At 37.9% G+C, this 13,910-nt stretch overlaps 2 protein-coding genes and 1 pseudogene across 2 annotated transcripts; 1 reads left to right on the top strand and 2 right to left on the bottom strand.

Moving 5' to 3' along the window:
• Nucleotides 1-561: 561 nt before the first annotated feature.
• On the bottom strand, nt 562-5,136 carry LOC101295960 (annotated as a pseudogene).
• A 530-nt stretch (nt 5,137-5,666) lies between these two features.
• On the bottom strand, nt 5,667-9,196 carry LOC101307728 (10 kDa chaperonin-like). The gene is made up of 7 exons (XM_004307218.1): nt 8,945-9,196; nt 8,792-8,850; nt 8,654-8,704; nt 7,705-7,770; nt 7,559-7,606; nt 7,347-7,376; nt 5,667-6,191 (listed from the first exon to the last, which is right to left on the bottom strand). The coding sequence occupies exons 1-7, from the start codon at nt 9,027-9,029 to the stop codon at nt 6,123-6,125; spliced, it is 408 nt and encodes a 135-aa protein (XP_004307266.1). The 5' UTR covers nt 9,030-9,196; the 3' UTR covers nt 5,667-6,122.
• Nucleotides 9,197-9,485: 289 nt separating this feature from the next.
• Nucleotides 9,486-13,910, top strand: LOC101295667. Its single transcript, XM_004308667.1, has 3 exons — nt 9,486-9,761; nt 11,015-11,568; nt 13,725-13,910. Exons 1-3 carry the CDS (start codon nt 9,677-9,679, stop codon nt 13,908-13,910), a joined length of 825 nt encoding a protein of 274 aa, XP_004308715.1. The 5' UTR covers nt 9,486-9,676.

The following is a 13,910-nucleotide window of genomic DNA, read 5'->3' as shown; positions in this document are numbered from 1 at the left end:
TCATTGTTAACTCTTTCTTGTTAGGCACTCCTCAGCAATATCATCATTAATGGCCAACCATTGTCAAGGCAGATCTGCAGAGAAGCAACTCCAATTTTCAGAAATGAAATCAGTTGTTCAATGCTACAATATAAGTCTAAGTTAATCTGTTGGAAAATTGCCTATATGGTGCAATTTCCGCTATGATCGGCTCAAACTTTCAGCTGATCACTTATTAGTCCAGGATATATATTCACATTTCTCCAAGGCATGCCTTGTGGTCCAAGTCTATTAATTGACAATTGTCTAGTAGCAAGCAGACCATATTGTAAATGACAGAAAAGACTTGAGAACTATTTCCATTGTTACTGATACTTGACTGGTGTGAAGTTTATTAGAACAAACTCTGCTAAATAAAAAAAATAGGTGAAAGTTGGAACAAGATGCACCATCAAGAGGAAAAGGTGATTTCTGACAATGACACAAATATTGCAGACAAGTTTTTCTCTGAAATACCTGAGGTAGTTCGTTATTATTGACTGAAGGCCTAATTAGGCACTGACTAGTTACAAAAAAGAACAACTAATCTCTGTTTCCTGGAAGGCTGCTTCTTATCCGACACATCTTAGCCATAGCATCACTAATGTCCAGCCTTTCTCTAGGCAACTCTGCTGAACAAGCAACTCCAACTTCTAAAATGGAAATCAAACTTCCTTGAAGTTCTCTGAAAACACTTGTGCTGTCCTCATTAGCATGATTTTCTGCAATGATGCCGTCATCAACATTTTCTTGAACAAGAGTTGGATCTACAATATCTACCACTTGCGCAGGCAAGGCCGCCTTTACCAAGTTGTGAAGGTTTAAAGATCCTTGAAACATGTTGTCTGTTGGCCTTTTTCCGGTGAACATTTCTAGCAGAAGGATGCCATAACTGTACACGTCACCATGTATTGAAACTTCATTCCCCATGCCATACTCTGCATACAAACAATTTAATTCAATGTTATTAGATTGATGTACTTTAAAGCTATTACGCTTTTGATACAAGATAGACAAAATTATAAGGAATCGTCGGAAAATAGAATTAACCTGGAGGAGCATAACCAATGGTTCCTTTTACTCCAACGGAGCTTGATTGACTACCAGAAGGCCTGGGAAGGAATCTTGCCAACCCAAAATCACCAACATGACCAACCATATCATCATTGAGAAGAACATTGCTCGGCTTGAGGTCATTGTGAACTATTGGTGACTCACAGTGATGATGGAGATAATCCAACGCCATTGAAACATCAATAGCAATGTTTAACTAGTACTGATCTGCATCAGGAGTCTATTTCAGAGTTCATTCCCAAGAATTGATTTTGGCATGTTAGTGTTACTCTAATATTGGTTATGGTAATCTCAAAGATTTGTAAACACTCGACTATAAACACCTGTACAAACACACACACTACCTACTACGCAGGGGAAAAGAAATTTGTATATTTGAAAAATCAACTGCTACCTATTATAAATTTTGCTTAAAAAGCCATCACGACATACCTGCGAACACCTAAGCAGCATCACCCACCATACTCCAAAGTTCAACCATCCATGAAAAGAAGAAGCCACTGTATCTGCCACTAGATCCATGACATGAATCTCAGCAACCATGCTAGTGAAGCTACCAAAAAAACCAAACAATTAGGACGGTCAGTAGTATAAGAAAGGAATGCAAAAGTATACCCAACAGGCAAATATAGAATCTCACACATAAATGGAACTTGATAAGAAAATGCCTCCGTTTAACCAATATTAGAAAATTAAACAGGAAAGCTTCTCCATTGCGTAGACAGTTAAATATATGAAAAGCAAACAGTGTAGTTGTCATTCTAACGAAATAATATAATACTACACACATACTATTGTCATTCTAACGAAATAATATAATACTACACACATACTATGTGTGGATTATTGATTATTAACAGCATGCCTCGATTCCATATTCTATTTGCTCAAACCTAGTTTGTTTCTGATCCTGTACAGCTCACAAACAACATCACTAATGTCTGGACGTTCTCTAGGAAGCTCTGCCGAGCAAGCCACACCAATTTCTAATATTGAAGTCAAGCTTTCTTCGATTTTGATGTGAGGCCTTATGCTATCCTCAAAAAAAAAACTTGTCCTCAATGATCTCCCCTTCTGGTTTTTCTTCAACAAGAACAGGATCCACAATTTCAATAACATGCTCAGCCAGAGCTGCCTTCACAAAGTTATGAAGGTTTGAAGTTCCTTCGAACTTGTCGTCTGTTGGCCGTTTTCCTGTGAACATTTCCAGTAGGAGGATACCATAACTGTACACATCACCTTGTGTCCAAACTTCATGTCCCGTTCCATATTCTGCCTTTTCACAATTGACAATTCGATTACCACACCATATTATAAATTTTACAGTCAAGTTTTCGAAGGAAGTATTGGAAAAAAATATATATACTCACCTGGAGGAGCATAACCAACTGTTCCTTTCACTCCAGCGAGCTAGATTGATTACCAGAAGTTCTAGGAAGGAACCTTACCAACCCAAAATCACTAACATGTGCAACCATATCATCATTGAGGAGGACATTGCTTGGCTTGATGTCACAATGAACTATCAGTGTCCAACTATGATGATGGAGATAATCCAACGCCAAAGAAACATCAATTACAATGGTCAACCTTTGAGAAAAACTCAAGCTCCTTGGTCTCTCTATTGCCTCAGCAACTGTCTGAGTTGGATGCAACCATTCCTCTAAGCTTCCATTAGCCATGAACTCATAGATTAAGGCCTTGAAATCCCAACCTTCAAAATCAAAACTCGAACATGCAGAGAGTAGCTTCAAAAGATTACGGTGTCTAATGTTTTTCAATGCCTCACACTCAGCAAAGAAACTTTTGGAAGCTCCACGATGAACTAGGTTCAGAACTTTGACAGCAACAGTTGTTTGACCTTGCTCAAGAACTCCTTTATAAACTGATCCAAAACTGCCCATGCCTAACAAGTTAGCAGCTGAGAATCCATCAGTAGCTTTCAAAAGACTTTGGTAAGACACCTTAAGAAAGTTTTCTGAATCGCTTGCAGTATGCACCACTGTTTTCCTCCTTGAGCAAAGAAGGTACCAAAATGACAGAGCGCAAGAGACTCCCAGAAGCCCACAAACGAGACAGATTATCACCTTCAAGGTTAGGCTCAATCCTCTCTTCTTGGGATGTCCAAATTCACATTTCGGCAACTGAAACTCAGGTATGCCCCCACAAAGCTTATGATTTCCTTTCAATGATGTGGCTGTTGCATTTTCAAAGACACTTTTCACTGGTACCATGCCTTCCAAATTGTTACAAGACAAATCCAATGTTTGCAGGAACTCAAAATGCTCCAAGAATTCTGGAATGAGGCCTGATAAGTTGTTCTTAGAAATATAAAACTCTTTAAGACCTCTTAGAGAGCCCAAAGATGATGGAATTGTCCCTTCGAAGAAGTTTCCTCGCATGTTTAGGTATTCTACTTTTATACAGCTACCAAGACTTGCTGGAATTTCACCAGATAACATGTTTCCAGAAACATCCAAGTACTCCAGATTTATCAAATTTCCTATTTCCTTTGGAATGGAACCAGTGAAATGATTTTGAGATAAATCAAACTCAGTATAAGAGGACAGACCAATGACTACTTGGGAAATCGAACCACTGAGATTGTTCTGACCAAGAAACAAGGATGCCAAATCATGACACTCTGCTAGAGATGAGGGGATACTGCCATGAAGTTTGTTTCCATTTAAATCCAATTCAGATAACCAACTTAAATTTCCAAAAGTGGAAGGAATACTCCCAGAGAAAGAGTTCATAGATAAATCTATTGCAACTAACTTCTGAAGCTTCCCAACTTCAGAGGGAATTTGACCTGAAAAATGGTTTGCTGACAGAACTAGGCCTTGCAAGTTAACCAGATTTCCAATCCCATTTGGAATACTTCCTGTTATTTTATTGAAATTGACATAGAAGTATTCCAGATGAGAAGATAAGTTAACAATGCATTGAGGTAACATACCCCCAAAATTGTTTTTACTAATAAATAGTTCGTCTAAAAGGGTGGCATTAGTCAAATCACAGAGAAAGCTCAAGTCACCATTTCCCCCACTTCCAAGATAGTTATTGCCCCCAAGATTTAATCTCTCAAGTTTATGTAAATTTTTCAAAGAAGTGACTTTTCCAGATAGTCGGTTTGCGATCAGTTGAAGGGAAGCTAAATTTGAGATTAGAAATTGAAACAGGAATAGGTCCAGTAATTTGGTTATAATCAATACCAAAAAACTCGAGATTTGGAAGAGCAATACCTAGGTTTGAGGGCAAAGTCCCTTGGATTTGGTTCATTATCACAGAAAAGACTGTGAGGAACGAGAGATTATAGATCGATGGGGGGATGATACCAGACAAGCTATTGTCTTCCAGTGCAAGGAAACTAAGATTGGTCAGTTGGCCAAAAACATCTGGAATACTCCCCTTCAGATTATTCGAAGATGCATAGAGCTTGTCAATAGATGATAAGTTCCTAAAGGAGTAAGGGAGAGTTCCTGTAAGATTATTGTGTGGAACTACAAGTGTCTGTAGCTTTGACAAGGTGCCGAGCTCCTCAGGAATACTTCCTACCAGAAAATTGTAACCAAGACGAATTGTGACAAGTTGAGAGCAACTGGATAAGTTTGAAGAAATTTCACCACTTATTGAATTGTTCTGCAGTTGCAAATCTTGCAACCTGCGCAGGCGGCCGATTTCTGGAGGGATTTCATGGCTGAAGCTGTTGTTTAGAAGATACAGCACTCCCAGAAAACTCAAATTTCCAACATGTGGTGATATGGAGCCTGAAAGTTGCAAGGACTGCAGGTCCAACCTCGTAACCCTTTGATGCCGCAGACCACAAGTAACTCCATGCCACTGGCAAAAGTGGACGGAATCATTCCATGAAGTCAGGGCTGCAACTGGGTCACCGGTTATCCTGGCCTTGATTTCAAGCAAGGCCAGTCGATCCGTCTCATTTCCACTCAGGGTCAAACAAAGGCAAGAGTGAAAAGTAGACGCATGCATGCAAAAGTATAACAAAGAAAACGCAGCTGAAGTGAACCTGTCAAGCCACATACTATCAGTATTGTAAATCTTAGTTCTGGTAAGCAGTGGTGGTTGTCTAGAAACTTGACAGTAACCCAATTTATAAGCAGCATGATGAAGTATGTGAACACAAAACATAGGCTTCATTACATGAAAGTGTTACCTGAGGACGACCCAAGAAAACATTATGAATATACACATCGGACAGTTTCTTAAACTCGCTAAAGACACTAGTTTGAAACCTATTGGCATAATGAATTGATAGAGAATACATCAGAGTCTACATCAACTTTGTTTTGATTTTCCAGCAGAAGGTTAAATATGAATTCTTGAATATAAGATTTTCACACAAGGTAGCATATTCAAGTGCAGGTTCTTATAGCCAATTCCATTGGTTGACTCGTGTATAAGGTGCAGGTGCTGTCGGGTTCATATTTTGTTTCAGTACATGGAAAATTTCCAGTGGACCAATAACTAGTTCTACACTCTACAGAATGGATTCTGGATTCCATTCCAGAATTATAACTCCTAACATGATTCTATTTCGACCCTAAAATACTTCCATACACATCTTGGGACAAACTTCTTTTACTCTGCGTAGAGTAATGCCTTTTTACACACATTTTACCCTCTTCACTGGCACATTAACAGTGTATCGCCTCCCCATTGCCAAAGTCCCTTGTGAGGTAGAAGTTTCCCAACCCGGTCACAAGAGAATGGCTCCATCTTACAGATTAGTACTATTTTTATCTTTATTTCCCTATAGTATAAAAAAAATCTCGGATTGGGAATTAAAGCCATTATCCCTTCCCATACCTCTACACGCCTCTACTACCAAATTTCAATAAATAGTCGCAAGAGATAACAGAGCTTGCATTCCAAAGTACAACGATGACTAAATATTACAAAATTCAGCAATCAATTGGGAGTTGGAGACATACAAGAAAAAACATCTCGACAATTAAAATTTCAGAAAATAACCCAAGAGATTCTGCCTAGTGTAAGGTGCTGACATCTTATTCAACCACAGCTAACAATTCACTCTCTTTGCAGAAGCAGTGTCTACCCTCAGTTCCCAAATCCACCTGAGATACCAAAATTCATTGTGAGAATAAACCATATGGACCAATGTGCAAAACCATCAGCACAAACTTCAATTTATACAGAAGAGAATCTGTCTGCTTATTATTTCATTTCATAGGAGTAAACACAGGAGGGTGTGGCAATTCGAGATCATCTGCTAGGATCAATGCTACAATAGTGTATGCTCTTTAGCCATCGTTCTCTCCATAAATTGTTGACTTTTCCTATTCCATTTGCATGCTCAAATGCTCAGAGCTACCTCAAGTTCCATGGCTTTGTTAGCGATGGCAATCAGGTTCTATATCTTCAAATTATGAAGACTAATTCCCCTAGACAATTCATGCTACCCCATTCAGACAGTATATTGCTGACAATGCAATATGAATTTGGAATCTAATTTCTCCAATCAAAGGATGGCAATCAGGTTCTATATCTTCAAATTATGAAGACTAATTCCCCTAGACAATTCATGCTACCCCATTCAGACAGTATATTGCTGACAATGCAATATGAATTTGGAATCTAATTTCTCCAATCAAAGGTTTGATCTAAGGAAATCTATTGGCCTTACAAGCATGCAATGTAGAAGACATCCAACACGCAAACCCATTGCAGTGAGTTTTCCTGGTTGAGCTACTGCTCTTTAGACCATTTTGGGTGTCTAGTTGGTGCTAAGGAAAGACCAGATCTGATATGGGTATCCTCCAAGTGAGAGAACGACAGCAAATACTTAACGTTTTTTTTTTTTTTTTTCTACTAGTTTAGCGTGACTACTGTTTTTTTTTTTCACTAGTTTAGCGTGCCATCTTTTCAAGCTGATTTGGTCTAATGGCATACATCACTACATTAATTAGTTTAGCAGACACATCCTGTATGTGCTGCAAAATCCTAGAGTGGTTCGATTGCAATCTAAATAAACATGACGCAGGGATTTTCTCTTTATTCTTTTTTTTTTTTTCGCTAAGGTTTTTCCTCATAAAGATATGCATTTATTCAATTTTTCACAATGTGATTTTCAAAAAACGCTCCTATTCAAGGAAACAAAAAAACAAAATGCATCTTATGATTCAGTTGACAGCAGATGCATATTGATGATTTATATAATGAAATGAAATAAACAGCAGCAGATACTTTCAGTGTGAACTAGTGTTACTTACCTCATAAGCATTGATGTCTGAGAAAAGAACCTGCAAAATATTACCCAATTCAGATGACAATAAGCACTTGAATAGTACTTGGAACTAAAACTACACAATGGGAAACTTTATTCCTCCAAAAATTTATGATGCAAGTACTAAAGTTATCACAATCATCATTTATTCATGCGCAGAAATAGTCGCCATAATTTTGGCAGACTTTGGTTGCTCACCTTCTTTCCAGCCTGCACTTCTCCAACATCAGCACCAACAGAAAGAACCTGAGACAAAAACAATCATGATTGTTAATTTCCTGATATTTGACCTGTTACTCTAAAGAAAAAAAATTTAATAGCAAGAACAAAAACAGTTGGCATACTTCTCCCATAAGATACCGCTCGAACTTCACAGCAGATTTGGGCAGCAAAACTCCTCCAGTTGATTTCTGTGGAATAGTATTTCAATATTATGCCGAGTTCTTATCAGAGATAAGTATGTACACATATACCAATATAGACTTCCAAATGGTCCATTATAACAAAGAAGAGTAAAAAAATGAATTGTTGGAACCCCACTATATTTGATCAATCAATTCCAAACCTGGGTATCATGAAGACAAGTGACCATGCGAAGACAATGTTCTACACTAATCTTGACCAGAAATCCGACAGAAATAGATGACCGAATTAATAGATCTCATAAGGCAACGCTATTCCATTAACAAACCCATTATTCACCCACAACTTTTGGCAACTACAGTTGTACTAGATGACTAAGGTTTGACTGATATAACCTGTTAGGAAGTCTGCCGTTTGATTAAAGTTGAAAACAGAAACCTTACCACGCTCCAACCATCAAAGATAATATTAAACCAATGACAGTGAATAGCATAACTCTCCTACAATTATGCTTTCAAGGCACAAAAAAAAAAAAAAAACATAGTTAGATTTTTCTCCCTCCATTATGTTCTAAACTAACCATCTAAGAACCTGCTGGCACTGACCAGGTACAATGACAATGTGCCACACACCATCACAGTGTAGAATCTTGTTTAATGCCCAACAATACCACCGTGAGCATCTAATACAGAACATATGAAAACACTCATATTATTTTAGGTTTACGGGGAGTGACAACAAGTTGATCCAAAGATTCAACAAAGAATTCAAATTCACATCCCTTGTGCTATGGCTAAGTTGGCAGGGAACTCTACTAAAATATACTATTTGCTTCCAAAAGCTCATGCAGTCCAACCAAAAACCAGGTTATAATACCAAACGCAAACCTTCCAAACACAATTGGTCATACTAGAAACCAGTAAAGATTACCTCGGGGAGTTGCTCAAGACGAATAAGCACTCTATCAGCTTGAGGAACCACCTGTAATTCACAAATCATCACCAGTGAGCATAAAAATCAATACCCAGATAAATAAATCCAAATAAAACTTAAGAAAACTATATAAACCTTGGTGGGTTCCCATTTCTTGGCAATTGCGTTGACCCTCAGTGAGTTTCTTCTTAGAGCTATACAAAACCCATGAACCAAATCAAATGATAACAATTTCAAATTTCATAATAGGAATAGAGAAAAGGGGAAGGAGTAAACTTATGCATATACCTGGGAGTAGGCTCTGGTTGGACAGAGAAGAAGTGTTGGGTCTGCAAACCAAAGGGTTTGAGAGTGTGAGGAAAGTGGACGCCATGAGAGTTTAGAATGTGATGGTGGGAGGAACAAGAAGAAGTGGGAGTGATATCTTAAACCCTTGTGACTTGTGAGAGATAAGGAACAGAGGGACTCTCTAGTTGAGTTCTAGAATCTAGAGGGTTCGGCTCACCAACGTTTTCTATTGTTGCCTTGTGAGTTGTGAGTGATACCAAATGAAATGGTTCGGGTCTTTTGTTTGGTCTCAATGACTGGCCCAAACCCAACCTTCTAACACTGTGTAGAGACTAGAGTAACTTCGGCCATAAAATCCGCCATAATTGGACCCACCAAATTATGTTTTGAAATCCGGTCCATTTCTTAAGAAAAAGAAATCCGAACACAAAACACAACGGCTAATTGGGTCCACCAGCACCACCCATCTTTTTGTCCTAAAACTCCGCAACACTACCATCACTACTCTCCCTTGCCACTTTACCTCCCTACATTTCTATACAAGATCTCCTTTCACAGTTTCACTTCCATTTTCCCGTCCCATTTCCCACCTCCATTTTTGTTTATGACCAAATTAATCAGTACCCTTTTCATATAACAAGCTATATCCTTTCTTTCTCAACCTCTTTTTCTTTGTGTTTCCTACTCAGATTCCTTGTAAAGGAAAACCCTTTTCTCTTCTCACAAGTGAAAATGGTGAAGCGGCTTTGTTGCTCTGGGTGGTTGGTTTTTAGCAGCTGTCTGCTGCTAGCTGCTCTTGTTTCCTCCAAGCACCATGGTAACTACTCTAACTATTGAATTTTTACTTTTCTCTACTTGTGGGTTCTGGAGCTACTGCAACTTGCTGCAGATTCCTTGCTACAATTTCCCAAAAGTTCTTAGCTTTTGTGAGGTTTTTGTTAATTAAGATTTTCCCTGTTGAAAGGACTGTATGAATCTACATTTTCACCTTTAGTTGCAGCTTTCAGTATTGTATCTCTGCCTGTATTTCTTTTTTCTTACGATTTTTTTTCTTTTATTTGGAGCTTTTGTTCTGGTATTTGATCATATAGTGCATAAATTAAGTAGATTCGATGATTTCTTGTGGTGATTTCTAGCTGTGGAAGATTAATAGCTGTTTTTTTATTCTACTTTTTTGTATCAAGTAACAAAAATTAGTTTGGGACAGATGGAAGGGTTGAGAGGAAGTAAAGTTCTGTATCAAGAGTAGTAAGAGACGACTTATATGTAGTCTAGTACTCTAGTTTTATTTATGAATTTGCCAATGTGGAAAGCTTAAGGTGCTAAATTGCATATAGGGTTCTAGAGAGATTAGGAGTCTCATGCCTGCCACTGAATGCTTTGAAGTGTGAAATAAAATCAGGCAAGTCCCATGCCTGCATTGAATGCTTTCGAGTATGAATGACATCAGATGTAAAAAATAGTGCTCCTCTCCTCCCGTTATATGGGAGCTACATTTGGATCTCTAGGAGCCTGTGTTTTCTGCACCTTGGAGCGTTTACACAGAAATAGTATCTCTATGGTTTCAAATCACTTTCCACTATTTTACCACATCCTAATCCATCTAAATTTAAACTCCTTAGAAGAAACTTGGTTTTCCACATTGAATAATTGGTCCTGTAGAGATGCCAAGTTTGGTTATCTACAGTAGCAATTATAGCTTCTCAATTCACACATTTCCATGGCATTTTTGTCTTTAGCTTCTGTATTCCTTGTTGATAATAGGAAACAGTGGCATCCAACTCAATATCTGAGTATTGCTATTGTAGTTTCCTGCTCGGTGGTTGGACCCTAAATATATTCTGCACTATGAAAAGTTGGTGCCAGAGCGGTTGAAAATTTGAGATCAACTTGGCAACTGCCAACATTCATGTTCTTAACATTCTTTTCGGTGTATATATATGCCTGAATCTGTGAATTTTGCAACATTAATGTGTACATGTTTGTATAACTATATTCACAGCGACACTACACAATCTTATAGATAGTTACGTATGATGCTTTTGTAACATGGTGGTGGTTTGTCCTTAGGAAACCCTGCAAATGATCTTGTTGAGATTATCAACAATAATCGGACATCTCACAAGCTTTCCAAACTAAATGACAGTCCTGGACTTGGGTGTATGGCTCTGCAATTCGCTAAATCATGCAAGGGAAACTGCAGTAGGAATGGCACTATCAACTGTACACCATCTGAAGACGACTTCACCGAAGTGTTTGCCCCAAATTGTGGCGTTGAGCTACCCACTTTCGGCACCATAACTGGACACATTGTGGGTTGTCACTCCAAGTATCTAGAACCATCACTAGCTTTTATAAATGTTCTTGTTGGAAGCAACAAGGCTTTGTCAATTCTTCGGAATAGGTCGCATAATGAGGTGGGAGTCGGTATGGTTGGGGTTCACAAGGGGCCCTTCTTTTGGACTGTGCTCTTCAGTAGTGGGAAGCCAAACTCTACATTTGTTTTAGAAAATCGGGGTACAGGGATTCAGCAGAAGAAAGGTTGCTATAGTGGAAGCAGCATCCCTTGCAGTGCAGGACAAAAGATAGAAGCTGATTCTGTGATTTTCAACAATCTTGTGATCGTAAGCTTTCTTTCTGTTCATCTTCTGCAAAAGTTGTATTTCAACTTATTTTGATAATTTGAAATGTTTCACTAGACAGTGCTCATATTTTGTTTACAAGTTTACCCAAGAAAAGGTAGTGAGAGAGAGACAGGAAAAAAAAAATTGTTGATCCACAAGTGTGTTTCTCCTTTCATCCTTCATATTCTTCTCATATTTTCTTCATGTCAGTTTTTGGAGGTATAAACCTAAAAAGTTTGAAATGCCTAGCTAGCTTCAATCTAGTTGTTCTGCGACTTCGCAAAACTCGTATCAGCTTTAGATAATCTGATGGAACTAGTACACATTGAAACTGTACCCAATGTCTCAATGTTGCAAGAATATCACTCATACAAGTCTTTGTATGTTTCCTTCTCAATCAATGGGATATTCTAAAAAGCATTCACTCTGATTTTGAGCATTATACCGACCGTTATACTTAGACAAGAGTTAAGTGCCCTCTGATTTTGTAACCATGCATGTTGTTTGTATTGTAAGGTAACAGAAATCTATTCAATCCATATGAGTTCAACCAAGACAATGGCATTGTTCACATTATTTTGGGTTTGGGCGGGATATCCAAGCTCCAAGCAGGACTGTGACATATTAACATTGTTCTAGTGCTTGGGGCTACTCCTCTCAGAGTCTCAGTGCATTACTTTTTATTTTGTGGAAGGTGCAAGCACTAATTACAGCTAGAAACACCTTACACAACCATTCCTAGAATTATCAAGCAAGTTTACAGCATTGAGCACATTGATGGTTGAGAGTTCTCTCATACTTTTAGTGCCAATCATCAAATGTTTCATAATCAACAAGAACATTAGCTACAAAGTTTGTCTCTCAAAATTTATTCTTGAACCAATATATCAGAACATTAGAGAACACCAAACTATTAGTTTGGTTAGTATTTTTCTGTTTAAGACGAAAGGTTGGCCGTGGCTGCTCACCAGGTCTCTGATGAAGGTAAAGTCACTTGTATTCATCTCCCTGTATATGCAGATCAAGTAACCAAACATTGACGTTCGTTTCATATTGTGTAGCAAATTCGTTCAAACGAAAATGTTAGTACACAAATCGGGATGATGTTGCTTCACTCTTTTTTTGGGTAAAAAACCATCATTTCAGACACTTCCCCTTCCAAGCAGCAACCCAGCAAAAGTCATGGGTCAAAGTTCTTAGAGAATATTCATAATTTTTTCCCTAGTTGCCTTGTCAATATATTCACTATCACTATCCTCTTCTAGTCCTGAAAGTCATATACAGTAGAAGTATCTATCTACATGTATTTTCTTGGTTATTGTAGAGGCAATCATGTTTTGAAGAATTGACTCATGAAATTTTCTAATGTAACAGATTGATGCATGTTTTTTGAAATATTATTAGTAAATGTATATGCTAGCAAATGATGACTGTGAATCCAACAATCCAAGCCAGCATGAGGAGAGGTCAAGGTACAATCAGGATTCCCAGGACTCGAAAAGGACAACAACATAGACCATTAATCTTCTTTCTGGTTAGTAAAATATGGAGAAGACGAAGAAGAAGAAGACTTGGTGAGAGTGAGAGTACCATTATATATGTGTCATTTAAACTATAGAACCTTAGGTTATCTATTGCATGCATCCCTTGTATGAGTTGTTTCATCAGAAATGACATTCTGTTTGATCAATTAGATTCATTATCAAGGACTATCTCTGCTACTATAAATACAAGCCAAAAAATGCTTCACCAAATTATAGATAGTCTAAATTTACATTTCATATTGAAAGAAATCACTTAAACTTAAAAGAATTAATTATAAGAAACAACATAAAATAAAATAAAAGAAGGTAGTAACAACTGACAAATAAACTTTCATGTACAACACAGGTTGAGACTTGAATTTTTCTATATAATTAAAAGATTAGAATAAAGAAGTTGGATCTAGCTATATAGCTATAATGGTTGATTGTTTGTCGATCAGCTACATAAATTATTTCTTGGCGAGTATTTGATGTCAACTAATCTTTGAATCGCTTCATCTAAAATGCAACTATGAATGCAGCGATGTTAGCTGTAAAACTTAAACTTTGCAGACATGTAGTGCAAAGCTTTGGTTTCTTAATATTAAGGATTTATGGGTCTGGGTACAGTAGAGAATTGGAGCTAGGACAGGTATGAAATATGAGCGCCACCGCAAAGGAGATCCTGTGGAGATGATTGCAGACCAAGATGATGAAACGGAAAGGGAGGAGGAGGTCACAGCTGAAGCCAGTGCCGGAAACGATAATATCCAAAAGGGTTGTGGCACCCATATGAGTGCTCCAAGAGGTTGTGGCTAG

The sequence above is a fragment of the Fragaria vesca genome, linkage group LG7 (assembly GCF_000184155.1).
Source record: "Fragaria vesca subsp. vesca linkage group LG7, FraVesHawaii_1.0, whole genome shotgun sequence".
Classification (NCBI taxonomy): Eukaryota; Viridiplantae; Streptophyta; class Magnoliopsida; order Rosales; family Rosaceae; genus Fragaria; species Fragaria vesca.
The sequence above is the reverse complement of the archived record's forward strand: the minus strand, read 5'-3'. Positions and strand labels throughout refer to the sequence as shown.